This window comes from Pungitius pungitius, chromosome 4 (assembly GCF_949316345.1).
Source record: "Pungitius pungitius chromosome 4, fPunPun2.1, whole genome shotgun sequence".
Lineage (NCBI taxonomy): Eukaryota > Metazoa > Chordata > Actinopteri > Perciformes > Gasterosteidae > Pungitius > Pungitius pungitius.
In genome coordinates this window covers 13,640,038-13,660,354 of record NC_084903.1, presented here as the reverse complement: position 1 = coordinate 13,660,354, position 20,317 = coordinate 13,640,038, and the positions used below count along the sequence as shown (strand labels likewise).

The 20,317-nt window shown below is 40.1% G+C and overlaps 2 protein-coding genes across 3 annotated transcripts in view; one reads left to right on the top strand and one right to left on the bottom strand.

Moving 5' to 3' along the window:
* myo1ea (myosin IEa) overlaps window positions 1–557 on the bottom strand; it is a 35,191-nt gene extending 34,634 nt beyond the window's left edge. For both annotated transcript variants that reach the window (XM_037448593.2, XM_037448594.2), the window contains exon 1: window positions 315–557. In XM_037448593.2, the coding sequence (XP_037304490.1) occupies window positions 315–317 (3 nt within the window). In that variant the 5' untranslated portion in view covers window positions 318–557. The remainder of the gene's footprint in view (window positions 1–314) is intronic.
* A 4,040-nt stretch (window positions 558–4,597) lies between these two features.
* Window positions 4,598–19,818, top strand: mtmr10 (myotubularin related protein 10). The gene is made up of 16 exons (XM_037488197.2): window positions 4,598–5,171; window positions 6,245–6,305; window positions 7,167–7,303; window positions 7,810–7,882; window positions 8,898–9,040; window positions 10,795–10,888; window positions 11,019–11,166; window positions 11,700–11,787; window positions 11,964–12,052; window positions 12,291–12,421; window positions 12,595–12,664; window positions 12,924–12,994; window positions 15,286–15,458; window positions 15,554–15,724; window positions 15,971–16,153; window positions 16,901–19,818. Exons 1-16 carry the CDS (start codon window positions 5,115–5,117, stop codon window positions 17,498–17,500), a joined length of 2,289 nt encoding a protein of 762 aa, XP_037344094.2. The 5' UTR covers window positions 4,598–5,114; the 3' UTR covers window positions 17,501–19,818.
* Window positions 19,819–20,317: the final 499 nt, after the last annotated feature.

Below are 20,317 nucleotides of genomic sequence, written 5' to 3'. Positions count from 1 at the left end.
ACAGACATAGATGAATTTTACTGATTGTGGATCGATGATGGAATTGGCAATGCAACTAAAAGAATGTATTATGAATAATTAAAAGAAGCACAACAGAAAAGCAAGAGAAAAGGAGTGGTTAATGGAGTGTGAGGAGATGACCATAAAAGAACTGGCATGATTAAAACACGTTTAATGTCTCAATGTATCAACAGGGCCATAGAGGGAAGTGTCCTTAATCCTGAATAAAATAAGTATATATATACGATTGCAAATTCTACTTGAGGATGATCTCATGGTGTCTTACAGTTTGAGCCGGTGCAAATATAACTCACCATCCTCTTGCCTTCAACTCAACGCTGGCGCGGTCTTCTCCGTCGTATTCTGCGTGATCTAGTAAGGCCTCACTGAAGTTCACACAGTTTTAAAAAAAGAAAAGAAAACGCTCCAATTGTTGAACCTAAAGCCAGAGGACAAAATCCAAAGTTAAAAAGACGATATTCCCGATAAACTCCAGGAAGCATGGACGCATGTATCCTCAGCGGTGTCCCCCGGATCTGAGGCTGACAGCAGCGGAGCAGAGCTCAAACACCGAGAAACACAACACGCGGAGCTGAGCCGGACGGTCCAATCAAGCGACACTCCGTGCGGAACTCATTACATATTCATGAGCTGCTGGGAGGGGAGCCACTGCGCATGCGCGGCTAGGACTTCACAACAACGGGCTAAAACCGATTTTAACCTGAACTGGGTCCCCAGCGGGCCATCACGAAGCGCATCAATGTGGGGGTAACATTGTCAAATCTAACAGTAAAACCCCCTATTAACCCAATAACCCTTGTTATGACGCCACAGTTAACAGGTTTTTGCACTACATATTCACACTTTAACATTTAAGGTGAAACAAAATGTTACATTAGCTCAACACCTACAAATACACTAACAGTAGATAGATGAATACAGACAACGGGGTGCCCACCACTAGGTTCAGATGCAACTGATACATTCATGCAATATGTGCTATTGATGCCAGTTAGTGAGATACCATTTCCGTGCTGCATGTGGATTAATCACTTAACTTAATTGACAGACAGAAGCATTCAAGTGACTCGGTGTCTCTGTGTCCTTTTCATCCAGTTTTTTGTCCTCTTTTAAAATCTGACTTTAAATGCTTTTTTGATAAATTACATTATTTGTAAAAATGTAGCCCCACATTTTGTGCACTAATTCAGTCCAAACAACCCCCTGAAACAGGACAAAAATGCAACTCGTAAGCCTTCTCAAAGGACAGCTCTTTTGAAGTGTATGGGTGGCACTGGTATCCACTTCTCACAACCAGTCTCCAGCCGCACTGAGGCTCGCCTTGAAATGATGTTGGGCGGGGAGGTCACTCTCTGGGTGTGACCTGTTTAACAGGATGCCTCTGTAGGCAGTGGACATATTGTATGTGTGTGTGTGCGTGTGTGTGTGTGTGTCTCCTGTATTCCTAGATCTATTCTAAATGTAGTTTGTAGTCTAAATTTACTTTTACATGTAAGATAAATATTGAAAACAATGTGAAATGCTCAGCAGAAAATAATTTGGACTCAGTTGTGAAGGCCTGAACTGCCCAGTTACTGCCCGGTAACTGTACATATTTTCAAATATCGACAAACTAGTCTGGCAAGCAACACCAGCAAATCAAGTGAGCTGTTGTAAAGAAATGTATGATTCATCAATCTTTTAGCTGGTTGTTTTTGCAATATATTGTCTCCACCCAGTGGCCTTTGTAGAACGGTGCAGAAACTAGGAAAACGGTTAAAATTATTGGCGAGAACTACACTCACCGGCCACTTTATTAGGTACCCCATGCTAGTAACGGGTTGGACCCCCTTTTGCCTTCAGAACTGCCTCAATTCTTCGTGGCATAGATTCAACAAGGTGCTGGAAGCATTCCTCAGGGAGTTTGGTCCATATTGACATGATGGCATCACACAGTTGCCGCAGATTTGTCGGCTGCACATCCATGATGCGAATCTCCCGTTCCACCACATCCCAAAGATGCTCTATTGGATTGAGATCTGGTGATTGTGGAGGCCATTTGAGTACAGCGAACTCATTGTCATGTTCAAGAAACCAGTCTGAGATGATTCCAGCTTTATGACATGCCGCATTATCCTGCTGAAAGTAGCCATCAGAAGTTGGGTACATTGTGGTCATAAAGGGATGGACATGGTCAGCAACAATACTCAGGTAGGCTGTGGCGTTGCAACGATGCTCAATTGGTACCAAGGGGCCCAAAGAGTGCCAAGAAAATATTCCCCACACCATGACACCACCACCACCAGCCTGAACCGTTGATACAAGGCAGGATGGATCCATGCTTTCATGTTGTAGACGCCAAATTCTGACCCTACCATCCGAATGTCGCAGCAGAAATCGAGACTCATCAGACCAGGCAACGTTTTTCCAATCTTCTATTGTCCAATTTCGATGAGCTTGTGCAAATTGTAGCCTCAGTTTCCTGTTCTTAGCTGAAAGGAGTGGCACCCGGTGTGGTCTTCTGCTGCTGTAGCCCATCTGCCTCAAAGTTCGACGTACTGTGCGTTCAGAGATGCTCTTATGCCCACCTTGGTTGTAACGGGTGGTTATTTGAGTCACTGTTGCCCTTCTATCAGCTCGAACCAGTCTGGCCATTCTCCTCTGACCTCTGGCATCAACAAGGCATTTCCGCCCACAGAACTGCCGCTCACTGGATGTTTTTTCTTTTTCGGACCATTCTCTGTAAACCCTAGAGATGGTTGTGCGTGAAAATCCCAGTAGATTAGCAGTTTCTGGAATACTCAGACCAGCCCTTCTGGCACCAACAATCATGCCACGTTCAAAGTCACTCAAATCACCTTTCTTCCCCATACTGATGCCCGGTTTGAACTGCAGGAGATTGTCTTGACAATGTCTACATGCCTAAATGCACTGAGTTGCCGCCATGTGATTGGCTGCTTAGAAATTAAGTGTTAACGAGCAGTTGGACTGGTGTACCTAATAAAGTGGCCGGTGAGTGTATACTATACTATACTATACTATACCGTTACTGCTATACTATAGATCTGTGTTAACAGCAGCGCATTAACCAAGACCATTAAAAAAACAGGGTAAAAGATATCCAGACAATTAATACGCTTTATTGTTTCATTGTAAATGTCAGCTTTTTATAGAAATATTTAGACATTGATTTTGGGGTAGTTTTACAGAAAATAATTTTGAAAGTTTAGACTGTATCTCAGGCCTCCTTGGGCCTCAAAGCCAACATTGGCGACACAGACAATGCCACCGTGGTGCTTGGCAGAAGGAAACCAGAGGGTGTGCGCAATGCCACTTCAGCAATGTCTTTGGTCGGAAGGGTGTTATCAGTTTAAAACCGGCATATGAGCGTAATCCAAAATTTTTGTTGTAAGCTGCACTGGTCCCACGGACTAAGGCACTTCTGATAACTGTATGCACTAAAATACTTGTTTAACATCCTCATTTTTGTTTGTTGGTTTACAATATTTCATTGTCCATTTTAAAATGATGGGGAGTTGTGTGCAGCCGTAAGGGAGCATGGGGAGCAGTTAGGGCTTATTGTTAATCACCAATCACCCAATTCCGTGTTTGTGTAGCGTGCAATAAAATATTCTAAATTAAGAGACAGGTGATTATTTATAAATATTTTTTAGATTTAAAAATAAATAAATAAATATATATATATATATATATATATATATATATATATTCATCAAGCCAACCTTTGTTCACTGGCAGATCACCTCACCGGCTTCAAATTACGTTAATGCAAAAGTTTAAAATATTTGTCATTGATCATGATGAAGACGTTCCAGATCATACATACAGGCCAAAAATTCCTATATTGACCAACAGCGCCACACTGTGGATAGAATCTCCTAAAATAAATGTATTTCTGGTGGACTTTAACCTAAAACATCCTGTTCCTTTTACGACTATCACCATAAAGTGAAAACATCATTTGTTTATTTTAATATTTTAATTTTAGGTACCATGTCGTTCGAAGAAGCCTAGATTGATACAACGACTAATAGATAAACATATTGATAGATAAACGTTCCCAACGAATGGTCAAATGGTCATAAACCATGTCCCATGCACACTTCCTGTATTTATTACTCTGGTTGTAATTATTTGAAATAAGGTTCAGGTCCCTGTACCTGTATTTCCATGGATTTTACCCACGTTGTATTTTTATTTGGATAACATGTTAAATGAAATACATATTGAAGGCGTTATTATTACGTTATTCTCTTACCATCAATGCCTATATATTTGTGAAATAAAGCTATTCCAAAAAAATAATAAGCTGACCGACACACGCCCGTAAACTGTCAGCGTCTCATGGGAGTTGTAGTCCTTGAGTGGTGCCCTCGATCCATGTCAACACAATAATTGGTATTTTAAACATCAAATGACAAGGTTATGAATATTTACTACAACGTATATTAGCAGGAAGCCATTTTCTTTAGAATAATTACAGAGTACCCCGGTGTTCTGTTCGGCTTCATAGAAAGTTGGGTGAAAGTAGATCTGGTGCAAAAACAGAGCTCAGCAGCGGAGCCCGGAAGTCAGGCCGGACGGCTGCTTGTTATAAACATGGCCGTTGAGTCCTTCGCAGCATCAGGTAGTGCGTTTGGCTGAATTAATCAGATATTCAGGAAGTCACTGAGGCCAACTATCACTGTAACACGCGGAAAGAAAGTTCGGACACATCTCACTTTATTAAAACCGTTTTTTTTTTTTAAATCTTTGCGTGGGGACAGCATTTTTTACACTTCGTATAATAACGTTACTTAGTGCTAGCCGGCTAACCAAGCTAACACCAACGTCTCAGCGGTAACTTCTGTCAACTTCTCAGCCCGCGAGCGTAATCTGCGACTTAACCGCTAATCGTCACGGAGGAGTGCGGCCTCTGGCCCGGGCTGTCTCCATGAATATTTTACACACGGACGTGTTGGATTTACTCAATCAGAAGGGTTGACCGTAACTTTACAGAAGGCTTACTTTGGGGTTGCTCGCCTTCCCTCCTTCCCCACTGGCAATATACAAGCGCCCGTTTCGGAACATCGCCGGGGGAGCGGACATAAGCGATGTTTTCTGTCAAACCCACGAAACCAACATTCAGGAGCTATCTTCCTCCGGTGCAGGTACGTGTTTGCCTGGGACTGACGTTTTATTTGGATGAGGAATTGTCACGAGACTGTCAACTCGTTTGAATTAATTTAGGCTGAAGTTGTCTTGACTGGTGTTGCGGAAGCAACTTTCGATCTGTTTGCAGCTATATTTATTTTCTGCTGTGTATTGAAATCGCCAAAGACCAGGTTTACCATTAAAGACTGTTTCAAACTGTGCACCAACGTAGACGCATTTAAGTAAAATGCTTTTAGTCTGCCTCTTATACTGTAACGTTAGCAGTATAGTTGTCTCCCTATTCGTGCTTTATTTATTTAAAGAATTGAAACCTGTGCGATCTGTTTTTTTTCTTCGTTTTTTAACGGACAGTTGGTGTCCTCCTACCGTTACAGGTTGACATTGGATGTGTGGTATCTCGTATTCACCCACAGGTGTTTGCACTTGTCCAGACAGCGAGTCAAAGCTGGTGCAGAAAACCCAAACAAATTCAGTTTGTTTTGCAAGGTCAAGATTAGTGTAAGGAGGTGTTGTGTTAAAAGTTTTAAATCTATTTTTTTGTAATTACTTTTACACTCCCTGCTGGTGAATCTTAAGTCCAGGCCTTTTGTACTTCATGAAATATGTTCTGGCCAGTTAAGAACTGTGTTTTATGTATTTTGCAATCCTTATATTTTACTAGGGTTTTGTTTTGGGTTGTACTCTCATCCCATTGGACGGAACTAAACTTTTTTTCATCATAATCCTAAATGCAGATAGGGTTATAATTCTGACTCTTCACCCCAAATTGAAAGTCATCATTTAAGCCTATTCAGAGTTGTGGTTTGCATTTAGTTCTGGAAAAAAAGCTTGCCCCAGGCCTTTTATTGCTTATAGCATGTTGCTAATGCAACACCAATCCAACAAAACGCAGCATGTTCATCAACCCAGCATTTGGATTGTGATGGGATAGTGCAATCCCGAAGTCTCTTCTTTTTAAAATCCATTCTACAGAAGCAATTAGTATTTCATGCTTTGTTAACAATGCAAAGTCACGCATGGGGAGTGTGTGGTCATTCAAATTCAGAAGTGACTTGTGCTTTTTCCCCAGACTGATGTGAAAAAAACTATTGAACCACCTCCTAAAAAGGTGGAACCCAAGTTACTTCAAGGTAAGTTTGTTTTCCACATGATCCTAAGACTAGTTGGTATCACAAAGAAATGTGTACTTACTTCTTGATACATAACTGAAATGATTGTTCATTGTTTGTCAGCATCACTTTTCTCTGTTCATTTGTCTTCCTTATAGTTGTTCAAAGTTACGTTTTTAATGGAAACATAATTAATAGTTTTAATGGTTTTAAGTCTCTGTCATGAAAGTTTCCAACAGGGACTTCTTCCGCTAAGACTTTGCATGTAGATTGATAATCAACTGGAAGAGCAGGAAAGTCTTCATTTCAAGAATTTATTCTGGTTGGCTCTGACCAGTTTATTTAGGAGCCTGATAGGGTTTGCTCGACACACCCAACGCATTTCATTTCAATTGAGACACAAAAATGTTAAGTGCTAAATTCCAGGTAAAGCAGACTTTCCTTTCAGAGGCAGCTATTACCACTTAGGTTGTCAATCCTCTCCCATCTTGATTTTGGAGCCGAACGTATGAACATGTTTCTAGATGAGTTTCCTTGTTTTTATATTTCTGTCTAATTGCAACATGCTGCTCTTAAGAAGTATGTAGGACTCAGCCATGCTGCCCCATCTCCAATTCTTTGAGAAGCCCTAGGCCAACATTTAGTGCCTTTTATTGTGTGTATATTCACGGGACACCAGAGGGATGCCAGTTAATAATAACAAACTTAATCATAAAGCCGGGTCGTGCTTTGTTCAGAAAGCCAAAGCCAAGCCAATGAAACTTTATTTTATTGACTTTTATTGACTAATTTTCGCATTATGTATTTTTCCTTGGACCATGTTGGGGTAGAATGTAGGTTTTACTCTTGCATCTTCTTTTTCTCTCATTTGTTATTCACCAGGGGAGATAGTAGTTAACGAGGTGAACTTTGTGAGAAAATGCCTCAGTGCGGACAGCAGCCAGGAGGGCCTTTGGGGGAAGTTGATTTGCACCAACTTTAAGGTCTCCTTCATCCCTACAGATCCACCTTCTAAACAGGTATTTTCTTTTTGTCTGACTTCAAACCACTCAACTGTGTTGCTATGAATATTTTAGTCAATTTTATAAGTGGTGAAAATATATAAGGTTGTTTGTTTGATTTCTGTGTCATTGTGATACCATAGAAATCCAAACCACATTGTTTTTAGACTGCCTCATTCCAGTGCTTTGAAGTGTTAAAACTTGCCACCAGAATACTGCTGAGTAGCTTGAACACTTAAATTTCATCAGCCATGATTGTATGTGCACTGCAGCTGTTGTGGAGGAAGGAAAACCTGTTTACTTTCCTGCACGACATTGTCCGTGCTAACGCACAAGGAGTGAGGAAACTGACGTAATTTCCAGCTATCCAGCAAATTGTCTTCGTAATAACAAAAGGCACTTGATCATTACCCGGCCTGAGGGGATAAAATTCATCTAGCCATTACTTATTTTGGTTAGTTTGGGTGTAATAATGTCTACCGGATGTTACTAATACAATTTGTTGTTCTTTGCCTTAACTACAGAAGTCCCATTTGTCGCACCTCTTGCTTGGACAACACGACATCCCCCTCACCTGTCTGGAGCAAGTAGTAACAGGTACACATGGTGTAATGTAACATTTGCGGAAAACATTGCTTTTTACCCTTTTTACATTCACCTACTGACTTCCACATGTACAATTGTTTCTACCAGAGCCCAAATGTTTCACTATCCAGATAACCTTAATAATATACATTGGTATTAATTAATATAAAATCTAATGTTTGCATTTTAAAATTGTATTGAGATGTTTAATCTCTTGCCCAATGTGCTTTTTCACAACAAACCGTTAGCACCCTAAAGTCCTTACTTTACCGGAGTAAACTAAAACAAGAAAACAAGTTGGATTGGCCTCTCATCTATCTTCCACAGCTTGGCTGCCTGTTCTTTTTGTTGTTGGTCTCTGGCCAAAAAGTGATGTCACAACCAAGGCAGTGTTCAGTGGCAGTGCAGCTGGGCTGGGGATTAGACTTGTTTATACATCTCATTGCGGTCTAACGCTGACACTGCAAGGGCGACTGCCCTGAGCGAGGTTTGTCTGTGCTGCAGTCATGAAACATGAGGCTTTGTTATCTTTGTCACATTGGAATTGCACATGCATAGGAATATAACAATGACACGAAGCACTAGTGCTGGGTAAGACTAATTATATATTATAATCTAAGCCAGGGTCAGGTGGTAGTGTTTCAATGCCCCAACAGTCAAAAACCCAAATGCTATTTGGCTTCATAATCATACTAATAAGTGACAACAATTGATAATAATGAATTCCCCAATGTCTAATTTGCACCTGGAATTGAAATCTGATCTGTCATGGTATATGGTTGGGTCATGTTCATTGACTGTTCTGCATGAGTGCAACATTTTACCTACATTTTCACATCAGATATATAAACTGCCACAACTCTCAAACACATTGTGATTTTCTGTTTCTGTTCTCCTTAAATTCTTCCTGTTTGGTGCTTTGCAGTTGTCGTGGTGTCCCGAGAGGCTGCTTTAAAGTTCAGTCTTACTTCACTTAGCATTGACATCTGCAATAGCGTAAGTTATATGTTGTGTTTCTTCCTTCCAGTAAATGATACAAAGGGGAAGAAGAAAGTGTTGGGATCAAACCAGAAGCTGAAGTTCAACCCCACAGAGCTCATCCTCTATTGCAAAGACTTGCGCATCATAAGGTTCTGCTTTCTTGAAGCTGGGCCTGAGGGCGCCAAAAAGGTGAGCGAGGCGGCATTTCGTTTCATCCAATATTCTCGTAGTTTTTTTTGCCACGGCTTTGAAAGAAGAGCAGAGAAGGTAGAGCGTAACGTAAATCACACCAGTTTGCACCACAACAGGCTCACTTTTGCCGTCACAGTAGTTTTTAAGAGGTGCATGAAGCTTCCCCACGTTGTGCCTTTAGCTCCTAAAGCTATGATAGGTAATGCATTTTAGAAACATGTTATATTTAATATTCTGACAACAGTCATTAAATAAAAATACTCGTTTATGCAAATAAATACCTTACTTTTGCTTGTTTCTCCGATGTTGCTGACCATGTCCTTAATGACTTTATTGCTCAGTATTTACCATTAAATCCCCCTACGTCCCTTCCCCACTTTACTGTTGCTTGTTGGTGACCACACTTTTCCGTTCCTCACTGTGTGAGCTCGCCTTCATACGCTCAGCCAGTGTTAGCGCTATGACCACTTCCTCAGCAACAAGGGCAATTCTATCATACAAACTTTGTTGTGCCATTCTCTCGCGCCGATTCTGGGTGGAAATGAAGAACTTCTCAACAGTTTGGCTGTTAGCCAAATGATGAATAAGGAACAGTCAACAATGTACATTTAAGGCACTGAAACCGAGAAAGATCTGTAGAGCAACTTCCATTCTGACTGACTCAAATCCTGCACACAGGGCTCATACAGACACAATTCTTAAACTAGAGCGCAATATAGATGCCTAGAAGGGAGTGGGATTTTTAGGGTACCATTCATAAAAGATTATCTGTTTTTAACCAACAAATAAAATGCATCAAGGCAGTATATATTAATTTAATGTTTTGATAGTTTGGAAATGGCTGGTGGTGGTGTTTTCAGAAGATGGTTGCACAGAAATTAGAGTAAATCCATGTAATGCTGATAGTTATCAACCACGTAGAGGCTTTCAATTGAAGTCCAGCAAAAATTGGGGCCACCCAGCTTGTCTTAACAGGCGAAACGCTTGTCAGTGACATGAGAGAGAATATCCACAGCTACATGAGCTCCTCCCATCTGTGAGCAATTTTTGTGTAGGTTTTGGAGCTCCACATCAAATGGCTGCAGCTCATTTAAATAACAACAGCATTATGGTACAGAAGTGGGTTGAATACGTTTATTCTATCATTTATTTCAAAATGACGTATTTACCTTCATTTCTGGACTCTACTGCTTCAACAGACTGTGGAAGGGTGATTGTGCATAGAGCACTCCAAATATAAATGAGCCTGCCTTCCCTCACTCCTAAGTTTATTTTTGGACCCCATGTATGTAATTACAATGTGAACCTGAAACAGGGCTGTGTCCTTTTTTAAACTTTTTTTTTCTTTGGGACACATGGAATTAACCCAACCTATAATAGCTTATTTTGCTTTTGGAAATTACAGCGTTGGTAGCACACACGCACACACACACACACACACACGCACACTTTGTGTCCTTACGTTATTCAGTTTTGCTACTGAATGGATGGCTTTGTGGGACTTTGTGGGAGGAGCCACTGGGAGATTCAACCCTAGGTTAAATATTCTCCTTCCCAGGTTTAACTTGTTTTTGTGTTGGTGTTTAAAACATATTCCTCATGTTGGCTCTTTGAGGGGACCTGAGTTTTAAACATAGTTTTGATGAAACCTAATCTTCCTTAATAATGTTTAATGTGTTTCCTCCATTCAGCTTTTACTTTTATTGAATTGTACTGTGTGACCCAAACAAACACATTTCTGTTTATTCTAGGTATGCCTGGCTATTGCCCACTATTCACATCCAGCTGATCTTCCACTGTTGTTTGGCTTTGAGTATCAAGGGCGACGATACCATGACTCCAAAGGTACGAATTTAGCATGACATGTTTTTTTATTGCTTCCAAAAGGCATACGATGCTTTTGAAAGTTTGATCTTTAGGTTAATCTACATGCATTATGCAACATAAACCAATTCCACTGTATCTGTATTTGCAGAGCAACAAGTCAATGATTCCACCCCTCGAGGTGGGTTACGGACCCCCATATTTGACCGTCCATCAGACTGGGATCGAGAGATCAAGAGAACAGGGGCATCGGAGTGGAGAGTGTGCTCCATCAACGAGAATTATTCCATCTCATCAAGGTTTTCAACCCTGTTATATGTTGACATATTATGATATCTGTCAAAGACAGATTATCTCTCTTGTTCCTTCAGTCACTCATTGTTCACTCTTAATGCATATCTGGTATGTTTTGGCAGGACAGTATATTCACACCGTACCTTTTTAATCCTTTGGGAATTTAACATGCAACTTTATTTTAGACAAAATGTGCTATTCATCGGAGTTCAGTGTTTACATCAGGGTGGGTTTGAAAATCAGGATTATACAGTATGTGGAATTTGAGGGGGAAAAAAAATCAAATTTGCTTGGTAGTATCTTGCAGCAAACTGCAGTCACATTGGGCTGAAACACTGCTCTTGGTACACTCTTTAGCTTTTAGTAGCAATAGTGAGAATAAAGAGCCTAAATCTTGATTATTTATTTTCTTAATTATTTATTTTCCTTAGGATGTCTTTGTCCTTCCTGTTAGTCGTGGGATTTCTTTTCTTAGACATATTTTACTGCTGTCATATGATTGGTTCCTGTGTAGCAGCAGTCTTTCTTTTCTTTTAAGTCTTCCAGAGCACATTGTGGTGCCAGTTTCTCTGGCCGATCAGGATCTTAAGCAGAACTCCATATACTTCATGAATCAGCGCATCCCTGTGAGTTTTCTGGTGTCTTGGAATACTCGATTTCTCCTGTCAGTTGTATTTAATTGGGCCTTGAATGTTATTTTATGAGCACATTCATGGAATACCAATGAACTACTAATTTGTAATATTTTATTGATCACAGCATCTGTTTTTGCCTCTGATTTATTTCCATTCTTCCTTTGTAGGTCTGGTGCTGGAATCACCCAAATGGAAGTGCTCTTGTGCGGATGGGCAGCATAGTTGATCCGCTGCAGCAGAGGAGGATTGATCAGAGGTACAGCTAACCGCTCTACTTTGAGACTCAAAATGGAATTGAATGTATTTTTCTACTCTTCTTAAAGCTGTAATGCAATAGCAGCTGAAAGATGTTCAACTGCAGCCATGGAATGAGAAAATATGTATGCCAAAGTTTTCAATATACAAATGAGGAATTGCTGAGATGATAATGATGATGCTGCTGCTGCTGCTTTTTTAAGACCCCTGTCATCAATTTGGTCTTTGGCTCGTTTTAGGTTCATCCCAGCCATCACAAAAAGCCACCCACAGCGCAGTGAAGTCAGCAGGTCAGATCTAGACAAGTGTCTGCCTAACATCCAGGACCTCCAAAGTGCCTTTATTAAACTCCGGCACATTTGTGTCATAGGTGAGCATTTCCACTTTTAACAGTTACAGTAGAAAGCCACAGCAATTATCCATATCACTTTAGTGTGAAATGTTTTTAAATGCACATTTCTTTTAACTGGAAATTGCAAGATTTTCCAGATGTGCGTAAGTAGTTTAGTAGGTGGACAAGAGTTGACTGTTTTGACTGTGCAGATCCCTTCGAGGAGTCAGAGGAGAGATGGCTCTCGTCTATTGAAAACACACGATGGCTGGAGTATGTCAGGTACGACGCCTAACAATGTATGATGGCTATTTCTTTTAAGTTTAAAATAAACTAAATTTACCTCCATAATTCTATCATGAACATAGCATGCACATGCATGCTAATTATGTTTTACTTAAATGATAAAGTTAATTTGTCAAGAATGGAATGTTTTCCTTTTGTACACCATTAAATGGTTATGCGTGCTAAACTGTTGTCTTGTGAAAGAGTACTGGATTATTTTAAAATCCATTAAGCTTTATGTTCTGTTTGACTCAAGGGCTTTCCTGAAACACTCGGCTGAGATGGTGTACCTCCTGGATGGAAAGAACACTTCAGTCATTCTTCAAGGTAAAACTTCCCATTTCAAGCCAGGGATTCACAGAGCAACAAGTAGCAACCTTTTGAGTTTCTTTGTCTGTTATTTGTTAAATTGTACCAACGTTTAGCTTCAAGGTCATTTTTCAACACGTAAAATAACATCTGAAATATATATATATTGGTCATATTTTTATACCTAGAATTAACATGCGTCATGGCTGATTGGATTACACTTGGACAGCTACAAATGTGAACGCATCCTAAACCAATTTCTGCGGTGGCCTCGGCACATACATACAATGTGGCTATATACAGTGGTATGAAAAAGTTTGGGCACCCCTGATAATTTTCAAGATTTTCCTTTGTGTCATTGATTGTTCGGAACAGTAATTTCAATTAAATATATCATATAGCAGACAAACACAGTGATATTTAAGAAGTGAAATGAAGTTTATAGGATTTACAGAAAGTGTGCAATAATTACTTCAACAAAAGTAGGCAGGTGCATAAATTTGGGCACCCCAACAGAAAAATTACATCAATATTTAGTAGATCCTCCTTTTGCAGAAATAACAGCCTCTAAACGCTTCCTATAGCTTCCAATGAGGGTCTGGATGCTGGTTGAAGGTATTTTTGACCATTCTTCTTTACAAAACATCTCCAGTTCAGTCAGGTTTGATGGTTTCCGAGCATGGACAGCCCGCTTTAAAACAGACCACAGATTTTCAATGATATTCAGGTCTGGGGACTGAGATGGCCATTCCAGAACGTTGTACTTGTTCCTCTGCATGAATGCTTTGGTAGAATTCGAGCGGTGTTTAGGGTCATTGTCTTGTTGAAGTATCCAGTCCCGGCGCAACTTCAACTTTGTCACTGATTCTTGGACATTGTTCGCAAGAATCTGCTGATACTGACTGGAATCCATGCGACCTTCAACTTTAACAAGGTTGCCAGTACCTGCAGTGGCCACACAGCCCCACAGCATGATGGAACCACCACCAAATTGTACTGTGGGTAGCAAGTGTTTGTTTTGGAATGCTGTGTTCTTCTTCCGCCATGCATACCGCCCCTTGTTATGTCCAAATAACTCAATTTTAGTTTCATCAGTCCACAGCACCGTATTCCAAAATGAAGCTGGCTTGTCCAAATGTGCTTTAGCATACCTCAAGCGACTCTTTTTGTGGCATGGGCGCAGAAAAGGCTTCTGCCGCATTACTCTCCCATACAGCATCTCCATGTGCAAAGTGCGCTGAATAGTTGAACGATGCACAGTGACACCATCTGCAGCAAGATCATGTTGTAGCTCTTTGGAGCTGGTCTGCGGGTTGAGTTTGACTGTTCTCACCATCCTTCGCCTCTGCTTATCTGAGATTTTTCTTGGCCTGCCACTACGGGCCTTAACTAGAACTGTGCCTGTGGTCTTCCATTTCCTCACTATGTTCCTCACAGTGACTCACAACTGACAGCTGAAATCTCTGAGCTAGCTTTTTGTATCCTTCCCCTAAACCATGATGTTGAACAATCTTTGTTTTCAGGTCATTTGACGTTGTTTTGAGGCTCCCATGTTGCCAGTCTTCAGAGAAGATGCAAAGAGGAGAACAACTTGCAACTGGCCCCCTTAAATACCCTTTCTCATGATTGGCTTCACCTGTGTATGTAGGTCAAGGATCAATGAGCTTACCCAAACAAATGTTGTGTTCCAATAATTAGTGCTAAAGGTATTCAAATCAATAAAACAACAAGGGTGCCCAAATTTATGCACCTGCCTTCTTTTGTTTAAGTAATTATTGCACACTTTCTGTAAATCCTATAAACTTCATGTCACTTCTTAAATATCACTGTGTTTGTCTGCTATATGATATATTTAATTGAAATTACTGTTCCGAACAACCAATGAAACATAAAGGAAAATCTTAAATTATCAGGGGTGCCCAAACTTTTTCATACCACTGTATATGTTTTGCAGCAGATTGTATTTAAGGACCACCTATTAAATGGACAATGTATGTTTTAGTTGGATGCTGAAAGAGTTGATAAAAAACACCTTCTCCAGGAGAAGCCTACTTTCCCATAATCCTTCTCCTCCAGGCAAACTAGTAAATTGGCGCTTAAGTGTGCATGTAGCACGACAAGGATCCTGAACGCAACTGAACAAAAATGACCACAACAAAACATAAAACAGGGAAGTGAGATTTGATCACATCTGCTCACTGTTAACTTTAATTTAAAGTTGTACATTCAGAGCTGAGTGACGTTGAACGGGATTTCCTCGCAAACCGCTTTTTTTAATCTTTTTGATTTGCCTTTTTCTACCTGTGCAGAAGAGGAAGACCGAGACTTGAACTGTGTGGTGTCCTCCTTGGTGCAGCTCATGTTGGACCCTCATTTCCGCAGCCTCGTTGGCTTTCAGAGTTTAGTACAGAAGGAGTGGGTGATGGCTGGCCATCGCTTCTTGGATAGATGCAACCACTTGAAGAAGAATGACAAAGACGAGGTATCTGAAAGTAAATGAGACTTTCCCCAACACTTAAAGAAATGCCAACAGATACTTATGCTTCTGGTTTGTTGTTCTCTGTTCTCTTGCTCAAGTCCCCGCTGTTCATGCTGTTCCTGGACTGCGTGTGGCAAATGATGAACCAGTACCCAGCAGCCTTTGAGTTCACAGAGACCTATCTGACTGTACTGAGTGATAGCATGTGGATCCCACTCTTCAGTACTTTCCTCTTCAATTCTCCCAAACAGCGTGCTCAGTACTTGATGGTAAGAGACACGCACACATGATTGGGTATTCATTTATTTAGTGGTTAACAGATATATGCCCAACTATTATTTTTAACATGTTTTTAATATGTAATATCAAGTCATGTAAAACACTGTATTTCCCTTTTGTGCATTTACAGGAAAGAGTACAACATAGTGCACACATTTAGCTCGTTTAATTTGAAAAAAAATATAACTCCACTATGAAAAAATTCTACAGTATGAATAACATTGTCTGCTCTGCAGGACTTTGCCAAGAATAAAGCAATCCCTCAAGGAGAAGACCAGCTGGTGTACTTCCCTCCTGTTTGGGACTGGTCTCAGCAGTACTCCACCGCAGACCAAACCCTTTTTAACAACCCCATGTTCGTGGGCAAAGGAGCCGCCTGCGTTCAGAATGGGGAAGTGAAAACCTTCAGACGCCTAAAGGTACACAACACACTTCTACAAGTAGCACTTTGTTTTATCTGCATTTTTCACTTCATTTTTCTACCTTGGATTAATAAACACTTCAGCTTTCAGTGTAGACTTTAGCCTTCGTTTGATGGCTTTCAGTCATGTTGAATTAAAGGCAAAAGGTCAATTCCAGTCCTATTTACTGTCGTGTATTTACTGTCTGTTTTTTAGTGTGCAGACTTGTATGTCCACACCAGTATTACACTCGTGTTTTCTTCTTTTTGGTATTGGCTAATCGTGGTTAAATGGTCTTTTTCTCAGGAATGCGCAAAGGGGAGGTAGTGTTAATACGGTGTGGCCCTCACATTGACTGTGGTTTTCTAATTGATTTAAAGTGCTTGCTACATAGCCTTCTTATTTTCAAGGGCAGACTACAATCGTCTAGAATCTAGTCTTCTGAATCCTTCAGTCTGGTAGGGAATATTGTATGTAATGCATTTAGCTGAGTTTGTGATGGGGTAAATGTTTAACATGAATCCACCATCCTCAGCAGTTTAAAAGGTTAATGCTGAGATTTTATAGGCGACATTTAGTTTTCCTGGAATCAGCATTGTGAGAACTCATACAAGGTGAATCATTACACAGAAAATAAATCATTGTATTGTTTTCTAAAGTTGTAAATGTCAGCATCTTGAGGATTTCATCACGTGGGCGGCGACACTGAGAAAATAAATGATTGTTATTTTCTCGAAATATGATAAACTGTCTTTCCGCCACCAGAAAACCTACAGTGCCACAGTGCGAGTAACGCCTGCGTCTCTGCGCAATGGTCAGAAGGGTGGAGAGGATTCATTGGCCCGACGGGGCTCGTGGTTGTCGGAGCTGAAGCCTGATTTCTCACTAGTGAAAGACGAAAGCCCGTCGGAGCGTTTCTTCAGAGACTGGTTCTCTCGACCTGCTGACCAGCAGAGCCTCCTGATCCCCCTGCTCATACCCTCACACCTGGCTCTCTGGAAGCTTTACTTTCTGCGCTGGGTTCCTGAAGCCTGCATTTCCAAAGGAGGCCCCATCACAGCATACCACAAGCTCTCCCAACTGGTCGACGAAATTGAGATTCTACAGGGCCACCTGAGGCAGTACAAGGGACCCAGTCCCGGCAGCACGCCACTCCGCGGCTCAAGTGGCCAAAGGAGGATGTATTTTAAGGCCAGCTCTCCACATGACCCCTCTTCACCTCCAGACTACCTTACTTCCTCCTTTCCTTTCACCCCAAAGGGAAACCTGTGTCGCCGTAGCACCTATGGGACCCCCATTAGCAAATTTCTGAACGGGGCACGGATCTGGCTCTCTACGGAGGCGCTTGATAACGACCCTCTCTGAAGACGTAGGGCTTTAAGTCTGTCTTTTCTCTGAGCTCAGCACAGATCTGTGTGATAGTTAACCATCTTACTTTCTAATGGTCTCTTTCTTAAATGAAAAAATATATAATGAGAAATAGGAAAAAATAACAAGTTTGGACTTCTGATTTTGTAATTATTTATAAGCTAAAATTTGCACCATTGATGATGCATTGAAATATTGAGGAAATTTCTAAATCGACGGGTCTTTAGGACTGGATTATCATTACAGTTTCAAATTCAGATGAAAACAAATCCTTCTAATTTGTCCGTGAGTTACTGCGAGGTCTCATCTGACTATTGGAGACCATTATAACTATGGCATTTTCTTATAATGGATCTATTTTTTGGTCTTCTTTAGATTTGGTCTATCGAGATTTAGCAAAAAAAAACTGCTGTCTTTTATCGGTGTACTGGATCACACACACACAAAGAGGGCTTTTGAAGACTAACAGTTGAGACGTTTCTTTCCTTGGTATTCAATAAACATTTTAAAGCAATAATGAAAATCTAACTAAGTGTGTGTGTGTGTAGCACTGCCATCAGTTCAGTTGCCCCTTTGTTGAATCTCCATTGGTCAGTAAAACTTCCCCACTGTAGAAAAGGGTAATCCAAATTATTATGGTGTGAATTAGAAAATGCTTGTAGCAACAATGATATTAAAAGTATTCAAACTATGTCCTAGCTTCCAGGAAATGTAATTAACAATATAGTGTTTGAAAAATGTTTTTATTTTGTAAAGAGGAACCAAAAATAACACTGCTAACAAGTGTTTTAATGTGGTGTGGCTTAGCTATCCTCCCCCAACCTGAGCTTGGGGGTCCGCCATCTCTGCTGTGTGTGCTCAGCTTTGCCACAGTGGTAAAAAATCAAAGCGGATCTGGCCTGGTTGAATGTAATTTTTTTTGTTCAGAAACTCAATGCTATTTTCTTCAAGTACCCATATTTGAATGGATGTGTTGAGGTTTTACTGTAAGCAGCAAATCGTGTCATTTTAGGGTCTAGTTTTGTACATTTACTCTATTTTTGAAGTAGAGAAATAGGCCTTTATTTTTTTGTATCATGAAGCAGATTGATACTAGAAGTGGAGCTGTGAGGACTTCAATCTGTGGTAGATAATTCCTCTTTTTGATGGGGTTTTATTCAACTTTTATTAGGCCTTCTGGTAAGGCATGAAGGAGAACTGTTTAAATTTAAAGTAACTGAATGGGTTAAACATAAAAAGCAAAGGGACCGACGAGGGCTGTGACTCAAACCAGTTTGTAGTGTTGAATTTCAGAAACCAAAGTTACGTCTCCGGTGAACCAAACGGCGATGGTCAATGACTGACACAGTTTCCACGCAGCGCATGAGAAAATATGAGCAACAATTTTCTGGGCATCAAGTGTCACGAATACGATAATAATTATGTTTTGTCAAATCATCTTGTTTGTTCCATAAATATAATACACAGAGGGACAATGTAGAAGAAAACAAGCAGCAAAGTTACTGTACTTTGTGTGCTGCAAAGACTTTGTCATTTGGAGACCTTTTAATTATGTAATTACTTTTGTAACTTTCTTACTTTTGACAATAGCATCTATCACTGTAATATTCTCATGTCAACTAACACATCCTCATATCCAAGTCCTTTGTTATTTACGATAGAAGACCATTGGACGGACTCATCTGATCGACCAGTTTCCATCTAATGATATTCAGATAAACTCACGATTCTCTGGCAATAACTAGTGTTTTTTGATAATGTGTGTGAGTGCAGAACCTGCTCCTCCCAAATGCTTTTAATTGCACATTTTACTCATTATGTAGGATAGTTTGTTTTTATGGTGGTTGTTAAATATAATCTAGGCAAATATTCTGAATACTGTATATGCTTGAAAATGTCCAATTCCTATTTTTGAATAATGGTACTAAATAACCATAATCCTTTAGTCATTATATTGTCTGGAGATATATTTATATGCTGTGTTTTTCCTCTAATTCTAAATTTTGCACTGTGCTTAATTGCATGATGACCGTGCTTCCACTGTGGCACAGTTTGATATTGATGAGCAGCAGATGTATTTATTCAGTTATGCAAATGTTCTCTAAGAGGGCTTAATGTGCTACTGTATGTCCTCTGTGCCTTTTTTGGGGAAAATTGACCATTTTGTAACTATCCTACATCTGACTGGTTAGTTTTCTAAAACTGGATTTATCTATCATGTACATGGCGTTCAATTGAGTGGTATAGCATTGAAGCTGTTTTTCCTGATAGAAAGTTTGTCTTAATAACAAATCAAAACGTTATTTTTCAAATTATTTGGCGTTCTGGCTATTATTTCTCTGGTTTCTGGCCCAAGTGTTCAATTATTTTGTCTTCTAGCCTGATACATTATACCTGGGCGCTCACACATCACATTATTACGCTAATTTACAAACCTCAGCTTATTTAAGATTTACACCAGAAGAACCCGTCATATAGCAACTGTTGGTTGTGCAGTCTCTAATGTGCCTCGTTAAACATGTTAGGGGTCTTTGTCACTAATCTGAATCATTTACCAGTATTTATAATCCTTGGATTAAGATGAACAAAGGCTTTTCACAGCCTCATACTTTCATTCATATGAGTACAAAATTCCTATTGAATGTGCATCATTTTCAAGCCAACTTTTTTTCATTTTATTTAAAACCTTAAATTACCGATAACCTTCCCAGTTTTGACTGAGCCATTGATGGGACACATTTCCACACAATAACCGTCTCGACAAGCTTGTTTCCACACTCGCTGCCAAACCAATTTTAAGTAAAATGAATATGA

Excerpts from the sequence above, each read along its gene's own strand:
- mtmr10 (XM_037488197.2), top strand. The coding sequence starts at position 5,115 with ATGTTTTCTGTCAAACCCACGAAACCAACATTCAGGAGCTATCTTCCT. Across the intron at positions 7,304-7,809 it reads CAGATCCACCTTCTAAACAG|AAGTCCCATTTGTCGCACCT; the intron begins GTATTTTCTTTT and ends CCTTAACTACAG. Across the intron at positions 7,883-8,897 it reads TCTGGAGCAAGTAGTAACAG|TAAATGATACAAAGGGGAAG; the intron begins GTACACATGGTG and ends TCTTCCTTCCAG.